We start from the raw sequence: 20,345 nt of genomic DNA, 5'->3' as shown, positions 1-20,345 counted from the left end.
CAAGTCCATACTCTACAATACTCAGGTGATCTATCTGAAATTCATATTACTCACCTACTTTAAAAACTCGAATGACTTTTCATTGCCAAAACAATAAATTCAAGCCCTTTAGAATGCAATACCATGTTGTCACGCGGGGCGTCAAGCGGGGTCTCAGCTCCCGCTCCCCACACAAGAACACAGGACATGGTGAGGCCTAAAACGAACACCCACGGAGCCATAGGTAGGGGAGTCATACCACTATAGTCTCACTGGAGGCTGGATTCACATGACGTGTGACCTGCTGTCCGCTTTTCTGCCAACCGACTGACGACTCCACCACAGCCGCGGCAGTTATATCAGTGGCCAATTGGCTAACCGGCTACAGCTGACGGCCAACTAGCCACAGCCGAGGGCCATCTACTACCCAAGCTAGCACCTTTCCACATGAGGCCAAGAGCCTGGAAACTGCTCTCTGGGGCTCTGTCCCCACACCACCTGTGTGTCACCATTTCTCTGATGCCATCGTTAACAAATCATGGAAGATAAAATGTAAGGCTGTCTCCAACAGAAAATTGAAACATCAAACATTCATGGTCTTTATAACCTATAGAGCTTACTATGTATGCTAAATACTAGATCACACATCGCACTTACATGTTAAACATGCAAAGTCTTATATTTCAATACAAAAAAATCTTGTATCTCTATTAGATTGTCATTAGAGCTAATTCTATGCTTCATTAAGAGAGTTGAAATAAACCTCTATTAACTTTTATGGTGTTTACTACCATGTTTCCCAAAAAAAATAAGACCTAACTGGAAAATAAGCCCCAGCATGATTTTTCAGGATGACATCCCCTGAACATAAGCCCTAATGTGTCTTTTGGAGCAAAAATTAACATAAGACCCAGTCTTATTTTCAGGGAAACACAGTATATTTTGTACAATCTATCACAGTATAAAAGATGCTTCAATCATAACACTGGAATAGTAAAAAGTGATAGAACAATTATTTAGATCAGAATAACCAAATATTAAATTCTTGAGAGGATCTCAAGGTTATCTTTTATCATCACTTTAACTGAGTTTCAGAGCAGTGAAATGAAATGCCCAGGATTAGATAGTTAGGTAAAGGAAAATCCAGGAACGACTCCTCGGGTTCTGAGTCCTAATCTGCCTCCAGGTGTGGAATCTGGGATGTACCTGCACACCTAACACTCCTCCATGTCACCTTAGACCACACTATCCAGCTCCTCATGACAGCTACTTTTGTTAATCCTCTTTAGCTTTCTCTTGGTGAGGATATGCCAGGTTAAAACTCTGTGTTAAATGAATGTAGTAGTATTTATTAGAACCGTTTTAACATATGTAAGAATGCATAAAGATTTCCTTAGATACATTGTTTGTGTTTATTTTTGATGAATTACTAATTATCTTGGCAGGATTTTCTAAACCTCATAGTCATCTGAAACTTGAGACTCATCTATTACAAACATGGAACTAGACTTAAACATAAGAGTTTTAAAAGTTGAGTGTATTGAGTTTCTATATTTCTGGGAGTATATATGTGGTATGTGTGTTCAATTTAATTTTTAAGTAAGAAACATTTTACAATTCAAAATTTAAAAAGTATAAAATAGAATCTTCTGACCTCTAGTCTACCCAGTTCCCATCCTCAGATGCTACAGTATACTTAGGTTTTAGCTAGGAGTATTCTTCCAGAAATCTTATGCATGTATATACTTGCACGCACATGCGGAGGTGCACACGCGCACACACACACACACACACACAACTTTTTTTCATTGCCAAAGTGGTGAACTACTATAATCAGTTCTTCACTTTGCTATTTTTGCTTAATATTAGGTTGGTGCAAACGTAATTGTGGTTTTTGCAATTATTATTAACCTTTTAAACCGCAATTTCTTTTGCACCAACCTAATATATCTTGATGGTCTTTCCATAATAGTCCATAACGGGTCGTTTCATTCTTTTCACTACTGCATAATCTGCCACTATTTGGCTATAATGGAATTTACTTAAACCAGTACACATTTATTTATTCAAAACAGTCCACACAGCTGATGGACAATTAGGTTGTCTGCAATCTTTCATTATCACCACAGTTAACATATTTACATATACTTCATCCCATGTAAACATGAGTATGTCTATAAGATAAGTTTCCAGAAGTTGAATAGCTAAGTTAAGGGTCTATGCACTAGTAATTTTAATAAATATGCCAGATTTCCCTCTGTGGGAATTGCACAATCTTGCATTATGACAGCAAAGAATGAAAATGCTTGGTTCCTCACTTTCCCTTAACAACATAGTGTATTATCAAACTTCTGTGACTTTGCCTAGCTTATAAGTGACAAGATGTAATTTTAGTCTTATTTGACTGCTTATATCTTATTATGAGTGAAGTTAGTCTTTTTCAGATTTTTTAAGAGCGTTTGTATTCTTTTATCTGTGAAGTACCCTTTGCCCGTTTTGCTATTTGGTGATTGATTTTCTTAATCTTAATTTCTTTTGGGTTGTTGATATTCTGGTTGTATGATTTACAAATAATTTCTTATTTTTGTTATTTGTATTTTAAATTTGCTTATGGCAGTTTTTTTCCATACAAAAATTTTTATTTAAATATAAGAATTATCCATTTACTTTTGTCTTCTGAATTTTATATTGTTAGTGAAGCTTTTCTTACACCAAGTATAACATGTTTCTGGTATTTTTACGGTATCATATTATAATGTAAATATTGATCCATTTATAATATATTCTGGTGTGAAGAATGGAACCAGTTTTTTTGAATGGCCACTGACTCATTCCAACATCATTCTTTTCACACTGATGTGACTTTTCTTGTGGGGGATATAAAAATGGGAATAGATATTATTTCCAATATTTGCCAATCTATGGGATATTGTTAGTTGTAAAATTTTGTCTTTTTGAGCTGCCTCATGCTAGGAAATCATCACGTGAGGGATGATTTATTGGGAATTCAAGAAAATGGGAATGCTCATGTGGGTACATTGTACATTAGATAGAAATAACTGTGCTCAAGACTGCATCCAGTGTTGGGAGTACTAATGTTTTGTACAGCTAGGGACCTAATAAAGTCAACATAAAATAAACCAAATACATCCCACAACTAACTCAGCTTTGAATCAGTATTGTCACTTCAATTTTGCTATATTCGCAAAGGCATGGTCTAACTATTTACATAAACATGAACTTTTTAAAAAGCATAGTAAACCATGTTCAAATATTACCTCTGGCTGTTTAGAGCCTGTATCTGCCAAAAACACCCATAATAGTGAATTGTGAAACTAATCTCAAAGCTTCTAGAAAGCATAGGATTTACATTTTGCTGATACAAAACAAACAAACCAATCAGTGTTTGCAAGTAACTAATACTAATTGTTGAAATGTTAATGGAATAACAATGAAAGGTGCTTCATCTCTCAAAGACATTTTTATCCCCTGCAATAAATAAGGGTAAAAACACAATGTTTAAGTAATGCAAGTTAATTATTTTGATAGCAAATGGGAGAATGCTAAGTGCTTCCTGGTTTAAGAATCTTTCAATATGGCATTCCAATACCCAGAAATCATGGAGCTGAAAGAGTTTTGTAGATGTCTTATTCCTCTGAATAATTTCAAGATTCAGGCAACATGACCTGGCAAGCCGGTGTAGAAATATTCAATTGGCAAAGAGGGGCCTACAGTCAGAATGGAGGAAAGTGTGTATTCTTAGAAAAAGAGAGACTGGAAATAAAGCTTTTTGTTTTGGTTTGGTTTTGCTTCCAACTGTATTAGTCTCATTTTATTCCTTTGGTAACCTCTCCCAGAGTTAACTACTTTGTTTGTAGGTGATGAAGTGTCTAAGGAATCCAACTTCAAATGTCGGCTATGCTGTGAGCATGGTCATTCCCTTCACTTCAGCTCCAAACTAAGATTTTTGATCCTTGTTTTCTATATTCCAGTCCCAGAAGTAGTTTTGACTGTAGAAGTTACCTGAAGGCAGTCTTACGCTTTATAGTAATGGTCTACCAGGCTCTAGCTTCTCCATGAACACTGCACAGGATGAATTTAAATATGTATTAAACTGAGAGGCATACTCTCAAATGAGTTTAAATGCATTTTATTTTTAAACAACCCACATGACATGTTTTTCTTAAAAGTAATGCCTCCACTCCAAATAAATTAAGGTCAAAATAAATGAAGAGCTCAAGATAACATCAGTCCCATCTGTCCTAGCCCTGGTGTGGGGATGAAAAGCAGCAGCCAGTTATGATGATGACAGGTGATAGATCCAAATTGCTAAATTTGTTAACATTTTTCTACGTGTAAGCCATCCTTAAAGAAAATCATATGTGGGGTCACACCATCCTCACCGTAGTCCAGCAGTGCAACCATGCCTTCTGGATTCATGTTTTCACCAATAAAGAACTGGTCGTTTTTGAAATTAGACAGGATGTGCTTGATCAGTTGTGCAGTACCTGTCATAGGAGGTTTTACTCTTTCTGGTCTCTGTTCTTCAAGTGTCCCTTTGATTGATTTCATGTAATCTCTGATGTACTTCCTGTAGGCTTCTTTTGTGAAGCTGGTTTCCTGCAAATGATGGTTCATGACAATATCAACACCAGGGATTACTGTGCTTTGGGTACCTTCGCCGTTGGGGCCTTCAGCGGAGGCATTTCCACCACTGAGTGAGTCATCAGTGTTACCCTCTGTCCCACTGACCACCTTCCCCTTCACCTCCAGGCACAGCCCGCCCGACATCTCCCCGATCTTGTAGATGTCGGAGAAGAAACATGTCATCATGGCTGAGGAGGTCCGGGTCACGACAGCTGCCAGAAGATGACGGTGGGTTTAGCAGGAACTCAGAGCGAGGGGGATGCAGCCAGAGAAGTTCTCGGGGGAGGGGGGGGGACAGAAAAGCAGAAGTAAAATGTTAAAGGTTAAGTCGGTTCTTGTTGAAATAAATGAAGGCTAAGTAAAGAAAATGTGAATATAGTCACATTATTCATGGGCTCTTGCTAAGTGTTTCTGCTTTTAACCAAAGAGAAAGAATAATAAAGTAGAATTTCTGTAACTGATTTCCTACTACAGAGATCACTTTGAAAATTGTTTTCTAGCAGAAAAGCAAATTTATATAATCCTGAGACATCAATTTGTTAAGTGAAGACAAGCAGCCTCCATCCTCCGACAGCTACTTCATGTTCTCAGATTCACAGTGGGGCTAGGAAGGGAATTTTTCCTTTTGCAGTGTCTCAGATTGAACAAGTAAAATGGGTTCCTTTGTGCTGTTGATTCTCTGATTGAGCCAAAGTGTCAACTGCAACTTGTGTCTACACAACACTGATTTTTAAAACACTAGGAATATTCTAAAAAGTGACATCTGAAACCTCCACTTTAAGTTTTACATGAGAGAAAAGAACATCTACAGGAGTCAGAGAAAAATATTCATTCCCTGAGAATAAGTCTGTGACTGACAGCAGAATACTACCAACACAGAAAATATTTAGCTTTTTCGTAAGGCTTCCTTCAAGAGACTTTGGATGTAAGTGAGTTTATACCTGTCTGAGTGTATGTATTAGTCATGAAGCACAGCTTTGTCTAGTTAGGTATTCTCACTTTGAAAAAAAAAGGAGGGAGACGTCAGTCAGCTGTGAAAAATCAGATAGTATTTTCTAAAATAATTATTTATTATCAACATTTTATTTGCTATTTGAATATCTTCATTTGGCAACCCTGAATAAAATATCTGGCACATAATAGCCACTCAAGTTTGAAAAAATCAAGGAAATAAGATGTTACTATAAAATTTCATAAAAATTTAGTTCTATGAATTTTACTGATTTTCTCTCAATTTAAATATGGCCCTCATACGTGCCAGGTTGTTTAATGGCTAAATATGACAGTATTACATACTTACAATCATTGAAGAGAGGTGGCCATAATAATTAAAATCCTCTAGAGACCACTTTTTTCTGAAAAAAAATTGGTCCTTTTCCAGAAGATCATGGAATGAAGATGCTGAAATTCTTCAGAGTGCAAAGCCTACATATAATAGCCATCATGTGAAAACATGACTGAAATAAAGTTACATACAAAACTAAATCTGGTATCATTTTATCCACATGCCACCTGTTTGCCTTTGGATGCTAGCAACTTAGATGGAGATCAGAGAAGATGAGGACAGAGTTAAGAAACGTTGGCAAAGAGCAGATTCAGCCCCACTAATTTTTTCAGATTAAGAAACATACCTCGTGTTAAAAGCAAGTCAAGGGGATATTTGTCAAATAACTTCTTAAACAGAAACAAGGCACAATTGTAAAGAAAAAGGACAAAATGGATACCATTCCATTCCTGAGTAATTACCATTTTGCTGGTCTCATACCAGCTCTCATGGGCAATACTTTCCATTCTATGTGCTTGTGCATACCATACATATAGGCAAGCTAAAAGGCGGTGACGAAGAGATGGCCTGCTGAGTGGAGCAGCGAGAATTATCAGTAAAGGTCTGTAAGCACATCTAAAAACCATACGATATAAAATCCCCTCACATCTCTTCAATATCACCAGGTAACCCTTCTGTGAAGCAGATGGAATTAATAGTCTGCAACTCTTTTCTGTTCTCCTTTAACTGCACAATCATTTGTGTCCCTTTTCTAGAGGATAAGATATACTGAGGTAAGAGACAATGAAACCCCTAACGAATCCTTTGATCAGAGCCTCATTGTTGGGAGATTCTAACAATTTCCTGTCTACGCTTCTATGCGATAATAAAAATAAACCTGCCACCTATGCTCCAACTGAGGCAAAAAGATAGTGATCTCACATCACATGAAACCAGACTCAATGAGCCTCATGATGTCACCATGGCTCCACCAATTCTCCCAGAGTTTCTAGAAAAGTGTTCCGAACATGGTGTCCAGCAAAGAAGTTGCCTCAAGTCATCGCAGTGAGTTGTAGGAAGTCTCTCTGCCCATAAAACCAAGTGAACTATGCAAGGACCTCTCAGGAATTTCACCTCAAGAGAGAATTGAAAATATCACAGATATCACCAAAATGGTACTCAGCATTGCCTTGGGTTGGGAATACAACAAAATTAGACCTAGCTTGTGAAAAAAGGACATTTTTAATTTTGCAAGGTTCTAAATCAATAGTTCTCCACTACAGAAGCCACTGGGCGAAAGTTTCAAAGGGTATATGCTAGTGGTCCCTCTCCTGCTGCTTGCCTTCCTCTTCATGCTCACTTTGACAACCACAGTCTAAAACCATTGTAATTGAAGAGAAAGAAAAACCCCAGAAAACACAGAGCCATGTTTTGTTTTTGTTTTTGTTTTAGTCCTGGACAGTGAGCAAGGGGAGATTTCCAACACGGATTTAAATTGTGAGAAATAATAGTGCATATTCTTTCAACAGAGATTCCATTTCCATCCCAAATGTTTTCAAGTGCTGGGCAGCACCAGAAAACAGTCTGACAAGGTAATGATTACTGAGTAACGGACACAGGAGGGCATCCACACCATGTGCATCTCCTCTCTCCTGACCACAGGGGAAAAGGTCCCTCCAGCTCAAGACTCAGCCCTTCTTTGCTGATCTAAAGTTTAGTTTTTTTCTTTCTCCTTTAGTAATCTTTTCAACATTGCTGCTGTCTTTCTTTATAGACTACAATTACTTTCAAATATCTTTCATAGAAAAACAAACAAAAATCCCTAATTACTTGTATCTCCCTATAGCTCCTTCAGTTTTTCTCTCCTCTTCTTCACATCTAAGTAAGCATCCTGAAAGAAGTTCATCCTCCATCTTCTCTCTCTCACCTCTCATTTATTGCTCAAACTATATAATTAGGCTTCCAGCTCTGAAACTGTCTTTAAGAATATCACCAAATATCTTCCTACTGCCAATACCAATGATCTCTTTCAGTCCTTTCTTACTCAACCCCTCTGCTGCATTTGGTACTACGTCTTACTTATTTTCCTTAAATTCTTTCTCTAGTATTATCCTCTCCTAAAAGTAGCCTCTGCCAGTGACTCCCTGCATGTTAAATTTATAAAACACATGCTGCAAAATACAAAAGTCAGTTTAAAAATACAATTTTTATCTCGGTCTGATCCTCAACTGTAATGAACTATGAAGAAAAGGACAGACCAACCTGACATAATGCCCAAATGTGCCAAGCCATTTCATGCCTCTGCCTGGAATGCCCTCTCTCATCTGAAGGCTATTGATGCTTGAGAAGATATATATATATATATATATATATATATATATATATATATATATATATATATATATCCTCCCTCATTTCCCTGTATGAATTGAGAGAGAGATACAATAGGCAAACAGATGCACCAATATATTTATTCCTGATGACATTGATTCTAGATACGTGGCTTAGGTCCACAGCAACAGCAGGTTTGCATCCCCTGAATTAGTTACCCTATTGGTACAGGGGGACAATCTCAGCCCACACTATCAGAAGAGGTACCTGCTCTACCAAACCTCCCTCACATCAAAGAGAAAATGAAATTGTATCCTTCCTCTTGATAGACATATAACCAAAGGGAAGAGAGAAGGGTGACTCACACAAACTCCGATCCTTACGTCAAACCCACCAATCAGTGATGTATTTCTTCTTGCACAGGATGGAATGAATTAGGATGGATAGAAAGGAGCGGGTAGGACTCTATGAAAGCCTTAGTACAGCACAGTGATGAAGAGCATCAGCTCTAGAACAATATTGCCTGGATTTGAGTCTATATGTTAATTAGCTTTATCAATTAGCAATAATACTAGTTTAGGCAAGTTCCTTAATTTCCCTGTGCCTCCGTTTGCTCATATCTACAATGGGTAATTAATAGCACTAAGTTCATAAGAGTGAAAGGAGGATTAACGGAGTCAAAATCTGTAGAGCACTTAATAGTGCCCAACATACAGTAAGTATATGTGAAAAACTTAAATCTGAAAACCTTTTTATTATAGAAGTTCCCTAGTTAAAATCTGTGTTGTATTACCATAGTATTTATATGTATCTAAAAGATAATATGTATCTGTATACAGTTTTTATTTATTGGTGTATCAGTCTTCCACCTTACATTGTGAATATTTTGAAGTTAGAAGCTGGGTTTTCTTCATCTGTGTATCTATAACTCCTGGCACACAGTGTGTATCAGTAGTTTTCTGAATTAATGAATACATTAATTTTAGATGGTCTGTCATTTATTTTGTGGCACAGTACACAGACTGACATGATTGTCTTCGAAAGATTGATAAACTTGCTTTACAACCTCAAAAAGGACTTCGTTATACCAAATTGGCAGATTGCGGTTGATTTTGTGGAAATTAAGTTCTGCTAATGGAGCATTTAACAAAAGAATACAACTTTAAAACAAAATCACAGTAAGAAGCATGTATCTGTCAAGGTTCCAATGGAAACCAGACAGCACAAATTACTGCAATTCAAGGAGAGTTTATTTTCAAAAGGACTATCCACTAACGGGATAGAGGAGGAACCCAGGGCGACCAGCAGCCAAGCCCGAAGGGATGATCAGAGAAGAGAGAGGTTTCCTGGACCAGACAGGAGAGTCATGTAGAATGACATGTTTGGAAAGAAGGAGGGACTTGCAGGTGCATGATGTGGAGGTAACAGCAACACCAGGTGACCTAGGAGAAGCCGAGGGAATAAACACACCAACCTCACTCTGCCCTCACTGTGCTTGCTCTCTTGCCACAGCTCTCCATGGGCCAAGTCCAACCAGAGGCAAGAGAGCTGGAACCCTGTTAATGTGTTCATTCAGTTCAGCCTTCCAGGACAAAGAGCAAGGTGGAGAAGGGTAGAGAGTAAACCCAATGGGGCAAAAAGAAAACATCCAGCATAGCACAAATGTACAAAGTTCCTAAGAAATTACAAAAACAACACACTTAACTTTGTTTCTCCATACAAATACACTGCAACAAACAAGTAATTCATAATTCATTCAGAATAGTGTCTTATTCATTTGACAACTATTTCTGAGTTTTTGATGTGCACAAGGAGACGCATTAAGTGTCGGTGATACAAAAATGAAAGAGATGGGTCCCTCCTGCCAAGCAGCTTACTGTCTAACAGAAGACCAACATGGCCCAATGTAGTGAATATTATAACAAATGAAATAGATAAAGCATTCCATGTTTAAGTTTTTAAAATCCACTTGAATTTACTATTATTTTGTGTACTTGCAATTTATAGTACTTGCTTTTTTTGTTTGTTTGTTTTTTACCACCAAAATAATACTTAGGCTTAATTCCCCAAAAAATGAGTCATATTTAAATAATATGTGTGTACAACAGTTAATAAGTAACAAAACTAATTATCAATCAACAATTGGAAAAACTAGAGGAAAAAGTCCAGAATAATCACTGATCTAGCACAAACTTAATTTACTACCATGCAACATTTAGGTTAGTTTTATATTTCCATAAACATCACATATGCACAAAAGTGAAAATGATAAAATTTATACAGACATGTTAATGTTTGTTAAGCTTATAAACAGAAAACAGAAAAAAGAAATCAATCATTAAAAATATTTAATACTCTACTCATATACATATTTAGTTATATATAGTAATAAAATATTTACATGAAAACCCAATGTTTTTGGTGTAAAGAAGACATGTTAAAGCTCTATAAACACATGGAGCATATTCTGTAAGTACTGTATGTGTTAAAACAATATAATTAATAATCTATTCCATTTTCCAAAAATGCAGTTAATATAAGGGAGACAACTGTTTGGTTCTCAGAAGTAGCCTACAAATTACATCAAGTCTTGCTAACGTCAAGGAGGATTCCTTATGGAAGCATTTGAGCTTCAACTTCACTTCTAGAAAGAGGCAAAAGAGCAAACAAAATAGAATTCTAGTGACTAAAATGAGGTGTAACAGTAAGTTTATACACAAAGGTTCAAGAAAAGGAATAGCAAATTCTCCTCAGAAAATCATCCATCTCTTTCTTTTGTTAATCCACACATCTGGGCAGAATACAGTGATGTAAGCAGTAAGGCCCAATGTTTCCCACAGTTTTTCACCTTTTGGTTGTTAATAATCTAAAGTTATATGAACAGAGAAGTATGAACAAAATTCTTTTTTTTTTTTTCTTTTTTTTTTTTCAAAATTCTAAACAGTACAATTATTGATCTATTGTTTTTCACAAGCCTTAACCTAAATGTTTTCAAGATTCCAAGATCAGAATAGTGGAGGACAGACATTCATAGAACCTTGAGTTCTATACTTATTTTAAAAATTGCTAATTTGAAGTATGTCCCACACCTACACAAATATACCATGTTAGTATGTGTTAGAGTGGTGTTTGGCCTTTCTACAAATAGCTTTCACCACTGAAATCCACCTCAGGTCCCTGTTGTCCTCATGAATGAAACTAACCCTTGATAATTCAATGCTTTGGAGAAAACATATGGGACAAACATACCATTTTAAGAATAACCTATATATTGGCTCAGCCAATATCTGAATTAACAAACCCCTTATGCATCTGGGCATTAAATTTCTGTATGGAGCTACCTCATCCTTCAGAGATAGTAAACTCTGTAAATGACAAAGTTGAATTGAATGACACTAATTCAATTATTGAATAAGTGTCACAAATATCATCGGCATTTTACACTCAAACTGTTTTGCTTCATAATCACAATAATAAAGTACTATGACAAACACACATCATCAGAATTTTTTTCAACTGCTATATTTTTCACGAGGGTGATAAGTTCACAATCTTAATTTCTTAAAATACTTCCAGGAACTATAATGATACATCAAAATGGTCTGAGTTGTCAATCATTTTGTGTGTGTGCGTTATATCAAAATCTAATAATAGAAGTAGAAGGCAGTTTGGCAGTTTCTTACAAAACTAACTATACTCTTACCATTTGATTTAGCAATCGTGCTCCTTAGTATTTACCCAAAGGAGATGAAAACTTACATCCACACAAAAACCTGCACACAGATGTTTGTAGCAGCTTTATTCATAAGTGCCAAAACTTGGAAGCAACCAAGATGTCTTTCAGTAGGTAAATAGAAAAATAAACTCTGGTACATCCAGACAATAGGATATTATAGCATCATACAGGGTATTTTCACTACCCTAAAAATCCTGTGTTCTGCCTCCTCAGCCTTTCCCCTCCCCCACCAACTCTTGGCAATCACTAATCTTTTTACTGTTTTCATAGTTTTGCCTTTTCCAGAATGTCACATAGTTAGTATCATATAGTATGTGGTGTTTTCATGTTGGCTTTTTTCATGTAGTAATATACATTTAACTTTCCTCCATGTCTTTTCATGGCTTGGTAGCTCATTTCTTTCTAGTGCTAAAGATTTTTGGATTCACCCATATAGTTACCATTTCTGGTTCTTCCCTTTTTTTTCTTTACCATAAAGTTTCAATCTAGTATTATTTTGTTGCATCTTGAAAAATAACTTCCTCAAGCATTTCTTATATTATAGGTCTGCTGGCGATGAATTCTCTCAGCTTTTATTCATCTGAAAATGTTACTATTTTACTATCATTTTTGGAAGATATTTTCAGTAGGATTCTAAAGTGACTGTTTTTATTTTTCTCTCGTCGTTTTAAAGATGATGCTACATTTGTTCTGGCCTCCGTTGTTCCTGATGAGAAGTCAGCTGTCATTCTTTTCATTGCAATCCTGTATGTCTTTTCCTCTGGGTGCTTTTAAGATTTTTCTCATATATTAAATCATCACATTTTACACTTTAAATTTATACAATGTTATATATCAAATATACCTCAATAGAGCTGATGAGAAAAAGATCTTTCTCTTTATATTTGGTTTTCAGCAGTGTGCTATGAAGTGTTTGGGTGTGATTTTTACTTATATTGATCCTGCTTATATGGTTCCCCACTGTGGATTCTTTCTCAGCAGAAGAATTGACACTCTAAATCTTCGTAGAGAGTATAATACTTAGTGCTAAGAAAAATCCTGGCTAAAATAAATGAGATAATTGACCATAGTTAATACCCCACAGGAATCCCTGAATTCAACTGCATATCATTTATAGACTCCCAGGCTTAAGCTGATTGCTAAAGAACTAAAGAAAAATGCCATGTAATATAAATAAGCTATGTAATTTTACTTTTGAAATTTGCATCTTTCCATGCCCCAGTGGAAAAAATGTCCCAGATGAAAATTTTGTTTTTGAATTTACTGTCAAGAAAAATCTTAGTGTCTGTTGGATAACTGTTGTATTCCCCATTTTCTAATAGGACCACCTAAAAGTTTACCCTCACAGCTAGCCCATGTGTAGTATCATTCCTGCCTTAGTAACAATTTTAGTTTTAATAAATCTAAATGTTATGTTTTTGTTCTTTCTAGGCAGAGGACCAGTAAATTAATACAAATAAAACACATGCACGCGCACACACACACACACACACCAGAGAGAATAAAGCACAAAAAGAAAAGACAAGTTTCATAAAATAGCATCCATCCCAAACTGTGGTACTCCTAAGATAGTGGCTCTCAGGCAGGAGTGAGTGTGCTCCCCAGGAAACATTTGGCAATGTTTGGGGACATTTTTTATTTAATTGTCACAACTGGGAGGATGCTACTGGCAACTAGTGGGTAGAGGCCAGGGACGCTGTTAAATATCCTACAATGGACAAGACAGCACCCCCACAAAAAATAATTTCCCATCCCAAAACATCAATAGTGTCACTGTTGAGAAATCTTATTTTAGGCTATTTCCGCTATACCTTTTTCAAGCTATTTTGTTTTCACAGCTATAGACATAAATAGAGTGTCACCTAGCACTATACAAACTGATAGCCAAACAAAGTAAGAAAGAGGCTGACTACTCTCCACCTTGGAAGCTATTCCCATCATTTAAATAACCAAATGTGTACAGGGGCTCTTTGTTCTCTAAATACAGGACCCATGTTGTTTTGTTTTGTTTTTCTTTTTGTTGTGTTTTTCTTTGTTTGAGTAACCTCATATAAGATGCTCAGTCAGTTTATGAGTTGAATGATATCACTAAGCTGAACTGAATAGCTCTGCTCCAAAACACAATGGATAATTTATTTAAAAGACAAAAGATATAAATCATGGCTAACATATCTAAGTACAACTGAATTCCAGATTTACACATTTGTATTCCTGTGCTTAACTGGACAGAATAGTATGGAAACATCTCACACAGGTAGCGGTCTTAAGTAAATTTCCTCTGCTGCTAACTAGTTTGTAAAGGTATGAATAATTCTGAGTCAACTTTTCTACTGAGTCAAACTTTCTACTTTTCTACAACTGAGTCAAATTTTCTACTTTACCAAAAGTAAATTTAAATACTTTAGAAATAGTTTTGATCATTTACATTGTTTGGGTTTATTATTTCCTAAAAAAGACTATATTGACTCTTGTAACCTCTTTCATTACTACATTCTTAAAATGATACAGAGAGTCAGGTTTAGAGCACCCCAGTGAGCTCAAGTTTAAGTGGACAACTAAAGAATATATTTGCTCACAGTATGTTTGGTCCTCTGGATAAATACACCTTTTGAAAAAATATGTTTAATTTCATCTGTTACTGCCAGAAGACTTGGCTAATGTCCTTACGTAGCTGCCATGAAAATCAGGCCCTGCTGAGAAATCATTCTCAAAGCCAGAATGTGCTACTTCAAAATACTGGCTTGACACACCACAGATTTTTCAATTAAGTTCTTAGAACAACATTTTATATAAATGGTTTAGCACTTTTTCTCTCCAAATGGTAAAATGAACTGACTAACATTCTAATCACATGGTGGTAACAAGTCATAAGTTAAGTTGAATAGCATGATCATAATGTTTGTCACGGAACCACCATGAAATCTGACTAACGGAATAGTCTCAAACTTGAGAAGGCCATAGATTGATTGGACAACTAACAAAAGTTTAATTAATGCCACATTTCTCAGAAGTTAAGTTAAAGAGAATTGGCAACTAGAAAATGTTGACATCCTGATGGGTTTCACACCCAAAAAGGTGCTAATTTTTAACATTAACTAATCTTTTCAAAGATCTCTTTCTTTCAATGTAAAGTTAAATTGCACACCCAAATTGTAGAATGTTGATTTTTAGGTCAATCATACTATGTTCATTGTTCCCAGAAGAATTAAACTGCCTTTCAAATATTGTGCATGTAGCTCAAGTAAATTTCCTTCAAATTCTGCGTTGAAGGGCATTTTAAAAAAAACCAAGTTAAGATTGGCTTGACAATTCTACTGTAAGCTCCTTATAAAGCTTCTGGACTTAGAAAGATACCCTGGATTTAACACCTCTGAATTATACTCATGAATATACTAGAACACTTAACAAATTTCTTAGTTGCTTCAACAATTCAGAGAAATGTGAATACGGGTCTTGGCAGACACTTATTTATTAACATTGTGTGTAATATAACCATTCATCTTTATTTGTGATATTTTTAATACTTAAATATCCACATGAAAGCACTGAATAACTTCAAATCATAAAAGTTATAAAACACCTGCTGGAAGAATTTGATAAAATGTAATGCATTTGTGGTTCCCTTTTAATCTGGGATATGTGGGGAGAGGGACAAGTATGTGTACGCGTTTCTGTGAATGTATGTAGAAATTTATCCTTACTGAATTAAACAAAAAGCATAGGCTGTTTAATAATAACAATATAACAGATTTCCCAATCACCATACTGAGGTGATCTTTATATTTTGCAAACAGCTAATTATACACATATCATATCAACTATAGTTGTCTTTGAATTGCTACTGAAATCTAGAGCAGTATTGTTATTTAATTTAATTAATTTAATTTAATGTGGATTTTTTCCCCCATCACATTGCATGTTCTTTAAAGATAAGCCACATTGCTCTCCTACAATCTTTAAATTAGTGCCACACTCATAGTATTCATTTAATACATATAGTGATGGTTTGTTCAGCCAAAGTAAAGAGCTGGCTTTCTATCAGACAACTTTAAAACAGATGCCACATCTCAAAAATAAAATCCTTTCATGATTTTTTCACCTTCAACCAGCTGTCACACAGCTTTCTGTGAAGAACTGGATACTTACAGCATCTTTCTAAGCTCTCACTGATAGCTCACTGTGTATATCTGGTTTATTCCACTTTCTGAATCACCTGACTTTGCACCACTAGGTCACTCCAGGTAATTACACCATCGCAAGAATGATGCTGTCTCACTGGCTGCGAATAAGGATGTCAGTGTTTCTAGTGAAGTTTGGCAATATGAGATTGGTTTGAGATATACTGCCTTTTAAATTTATAAAGAGGATTTGATGAATCAGAAATGGTCTTTGTTTGGATATCCATTGTTCATAGGTTCTGCACCCTTTAATTGCTTACTCTATGGCAGGTATTGTTCTGATAGATATTAGATATTAGCTAAGATATATTAGCTTGTTTAATCTTAAGCATAACCCAATGGGATAAGCATTATTATTATACCATATTACAGATAACTGAGGTATAGAAAGGTAGTCAAGGTCACACAGAAAGTACTTGAAGCCAATTGTCTTTGGTTTTACGTGAGTCTCACGGAGAGGTAGGTATATCTTTCCCTAAATATAAATTATACATATTACAATAAAGGGAGGAGATATGGAATGCCTGCAAAATACACATGAGAAGTCTTTCTCTATTCCAAAAGTGTGTCTATTTATTATTTTAGATATCTATTTGAAAAAGCCTACAATCCATTTAGTTATAAAAGGAAATCAGTGAAGCTAAACATTTCCACTGCAAGGGAAGTAATGAGAGGATTCTGATCATTTCTGCCCTTTCTCAAAGTCACCCATTTGTGCCTTCAGAAGTTGGCTGTAGGTAGGAGACAAGCCTTCCTAAATCTGCTTCTTAAAATAAAGTGAGGCCTGCAATACATAACAGATGCCAAGCACTAATTTAAGTTCTTTGCACACCAGTGCTGCTCAAAGGATGGTAGTTAGAAGTGCACTGTGAAGCACAGAAATTGAAAAGAAGTGTTTAGAAGCTTTTATAGCAAACTGTAAAAGTCAGTTTTTGGTTCAATTAGCTTTTTTTTAGAATTGAGACTAGTGTTTTGTGTCCTTGTTTCTTTATTTAATTTTTCTAGTAATGCTGCGTATTATATTTTTAAAAAATGTCAGCAACAGATTGGAAATTTTTAAACAAAGGGACCTATAACCATAGAGAGAATGAAAAGAGTCCCTTTGTGTAGATAGACTCATTTAATTCTTATAACTCTATGACATGACTATTAGCATTAGCCATATTTTCAGATGAAGATAGTAAGGCACAGAGAGGTGAAGCAAAGTTAGACAATTCAAGGCAGAAACTCAATCCCCAACATTTAGTTTGCAAGACATGCCTTTACCCACTGTAATACAGTGCCTTTCCCAAGCCCATCTTTGGTGGATATCTGAAAAGCAGTGCTAGAAAATCCAACTCATGGTCTTGGATAGTGAACAAAGGTGTCAGTAGAATGATCTTTTGATTTCCCTGATGTCCAGACACTGCCCCCGACTACAATTGTAAAACTGTGCTGAGGCTTACCCAGCCAGAGTAGGGTTCCATCATTAACGTCATCTTTCCTCCATTACTGGAGCTTTCGTGGAGCCTTAATTTTCTGGTTTCTTCTCATTGGCAAGAGTCTTCAAGACTTGGCAGCCTAACTCTGGCTGGAGTATTTAGAGACTCCAGAACTTAGTCAAGTCCCCAGCCACACACTGCAGACACAATCTTGTGATGATATAAGCCACTTGCAATCATAAAACAAACATATATGTATGGAACACCCACTCTGTACAATAATCTGCATTTTTTATAGGAGTATGTTGTACTAAATTTTTGCTGTCCTGCATTTTAAATCCATTTGGTTTGGATCATTAAAACTCAGACTTTAACTAACATACTTGGACGTTCATTTGAACTTAAATCAATTTACTCTCAATTGGTAAAAAGCGATTAAGTCTAGACTGTACTCCATTTGTTGTTTCCTTTTTCTGTCCATTTTATACAGGTTGCCAATTCTCCTCCTTGCCAGGCAACAAAGTGCAGTAGATAGAGATTGGAATTTGAAGCCAAAGTTTAGGATCTGGTTCTTCCAGTCACCCATCTATTCAACAAATACTGGGCTCCTATCATGGATGAAGGCACTGCTCAACCTGCAGCACTGGCTGAGACAACAAACTTCCTGCTCTCCTGGATCTGACATTTGAGGATCAGACATTAAACAAATACACTAATGAATAAGAAAGTAGTAATAAGTGTTATGAAAAAAGTAAAACAGTGAGATAAAGAGTGACTGGTAGGGGTGCTTTAGATTGTATATCAGGGAAAGTGCTCTCTGAAAAGGCAGCAGTTGAACTGAGAGCCAAATGCCAAACCGGAAGTAGATATTTAACAACTGGAGGAAAGAGAATTCCAGGAGAAGCAGACTTTTATCATACTAGAAAAAGAAACAAACTTGTTTAAATCAAAGAAGAGTAGATATTGACTAATATGCTTGGAAGCTCAAAGTTAGCGTAGTTCAGGGGTGTTTGCAATCCAGTGGCTCTGTGATGTTCTCAATTCAGCCTTCATCTTTGTGTCAACCTCAATCCCGTACTGGTGGCAAGAGAGTTGCCAAAGTCCCAGGCTTTGCACAGAATATCTTACAAAGGGATTGTCTCTTGCTGTTGCTTTATTTTAAGAGTAAGAAAACATTTCCCAGACACCTAGGGCAAGTTTTCCCTGTGTATCACTCGTCTGAATATGGTCACCTGCCCAGTCCTAACTCAATCCCTGTGAGCGAGGACATTTTTGTATTGCCTGGCATGGCATCTAGTTCAATACCTAACAAAGGATTGGGAACATCACTATTGGTTTTGACTACTGATAATTACCCATAAAACAGGAGTCAATCCCAGAAATTCTGTGACTACAATCTAACCAGAAAGGTGGACACCTGAACAAAAATGAAATGCTATCAGGGAGAGGCCAAAAGTGAACAGAAGCTGCAGAAGCAGTCAACAATGTCCAGGATAAAAAGCTGGTGAAAAACCTCTGATCCATTAGAGATAAGAAAGGAAGTTCAGTTGCCAGAGGGTAAGGGGGGGTGGGGGGTGGGAGATGAGGGTAAGGGGGATCGAATATATGGTGATGGAAGGAGAACTGACTCTGGGTGGTGAGCACACAATGAGATTTATAGATGATGTAATACAGAATTGTACACCTGAAATCTATGTAATTTTACTAACAATTGTCACCTCAATAAATTTAATAAAAAAAAAAAAAAAGAAAGGAAGTTCAAAGTGGCCAGGCTGTTAATAGGGAAGGGGAGGAGGGTGATAAGGAGTGGGCTCGTGGCAGACAAAGGTCAACTCCTGCAGGTACTTAGAGGTCAGGGGGACGAGTTTAGATTTTATTTAAAGCATGATAGAAAGCCATCACACTGTCTTAAACAGAGTAGCATTATGGGGCTGCAAAATGAGATCTGAGCTAGTGTTGAGAGCAGAGGGTAGTGGTGGGCCACTGGATCATTTGGTTGCAAATTTATTTCCGCTTTCTAAATTCTATTTATGGTATTTTAAACGAAAATGGTTTGACTACTTATTACAAAGGGTTGTTTTAAGTTGTAAATGAAAAATGTGTAAAAGGGCTTTGGAATTCTGTGTTAAACAAACACTAACAAATGCACTGTTACTCCTTCAGTCTCGCTCAAGTCATCTTCTCAGAGCCTTATCTGTCCAAACCAGCCCCATACTGACTGCTCTTTCCTCTGAATTCCCATGATGTTTTCTGCCCATAAAAATCATTTTAGTCTTAAAGTTTATAATTATAACAGTGTAGGGTAGTGTACACCTGCTGAGTACATTATAATTTAACAGCATATTAAATATGCACATTTGCACATACCAATTATGTGGTGTGCATGTATCTTCAACCATATTTTAAGTGTGAGACATACATCAAAGTTTCTAACACAGTGTCTGGCACAAAACAAGTGCTTAATAAATAAGAATTTCCTTTCTTTGGGCTCCAGCCCCCTGCTTATACTTGTATAGTTCACTTTCTCCTTTCCCTAAGAACCTACCCCAGGTATAACCCACTGGGGAAAAACAAAAAAACAGGCACTTAATCAGTAGTTATTGAAAGAATTATGCACGCATTTAAGCTACAGAAACTTTTAAAGTAGCAGTGCTAAAAGGGAAAAAAGTAAATGACAAAGAAACTAAATAAAAACAATAACATTTTCTGTTGCATATCATTAGCTTAGAATTATTAGATTTTCATTTTAGTAGAATTTAATTTTACTAAGGAGTTAAATCCGTAGCTAC

At 36.2% G+C, this 20,345-nt stretch overlaps 1 protein-coding gene and 1 long non-coding RNA gene across 2 annotated transcripts in view; both read right to left on the bottom strand.

Moving 5' to 3' along the window:
• The window catches only part of LOC109445537 (uncharacterized), a 214,402-nt gene that overhangs the window by 51,583 nt on the left and 142,474 nt on the right, over nucleotides 1–20,345 (bottom strand). The gene's annotated exons all lie outside the window — the stretch shown is intronic.
• LOC148758503 (translationally-controlled tumor protein-like) lies at nucleotides 4,134–8,174 on the bottom strand. The gene has a single exon (XM_088796648.1). The coding sequence runs from the start codon at nucleotides 4,810–4,812 to the stop codon at nucleotides 4,318–4,320; it is 495 nt and encodes a 164-aa protein (XP_088652774.1). The 5' UTR covers nucleotides 4,813–8,174; the 3' UTR covers nucleotides 4,134–4,317.

The sequence above is a fragment of the Rhinolophus sinicus genome, chromosome 3 (genome assembly GCF_057876585.1).
Source record: "Rhinolophus sinicus isolate RSI-liver-muscle chromosome 3, RSI-T2T, whole genome shotgun sequence".
In the NCBI taxonomy this organism is placed as follows: domain Eukaryota; kingdom Metazoa; phylum Chordata; class Mammalia; order Chiroptera; family Rhinolophidae; genus Rhinolophus; species Rhinolophus sinicus.
This window is presented reverse-complemented; position numbering and strand designations above follow the sequence as displayed.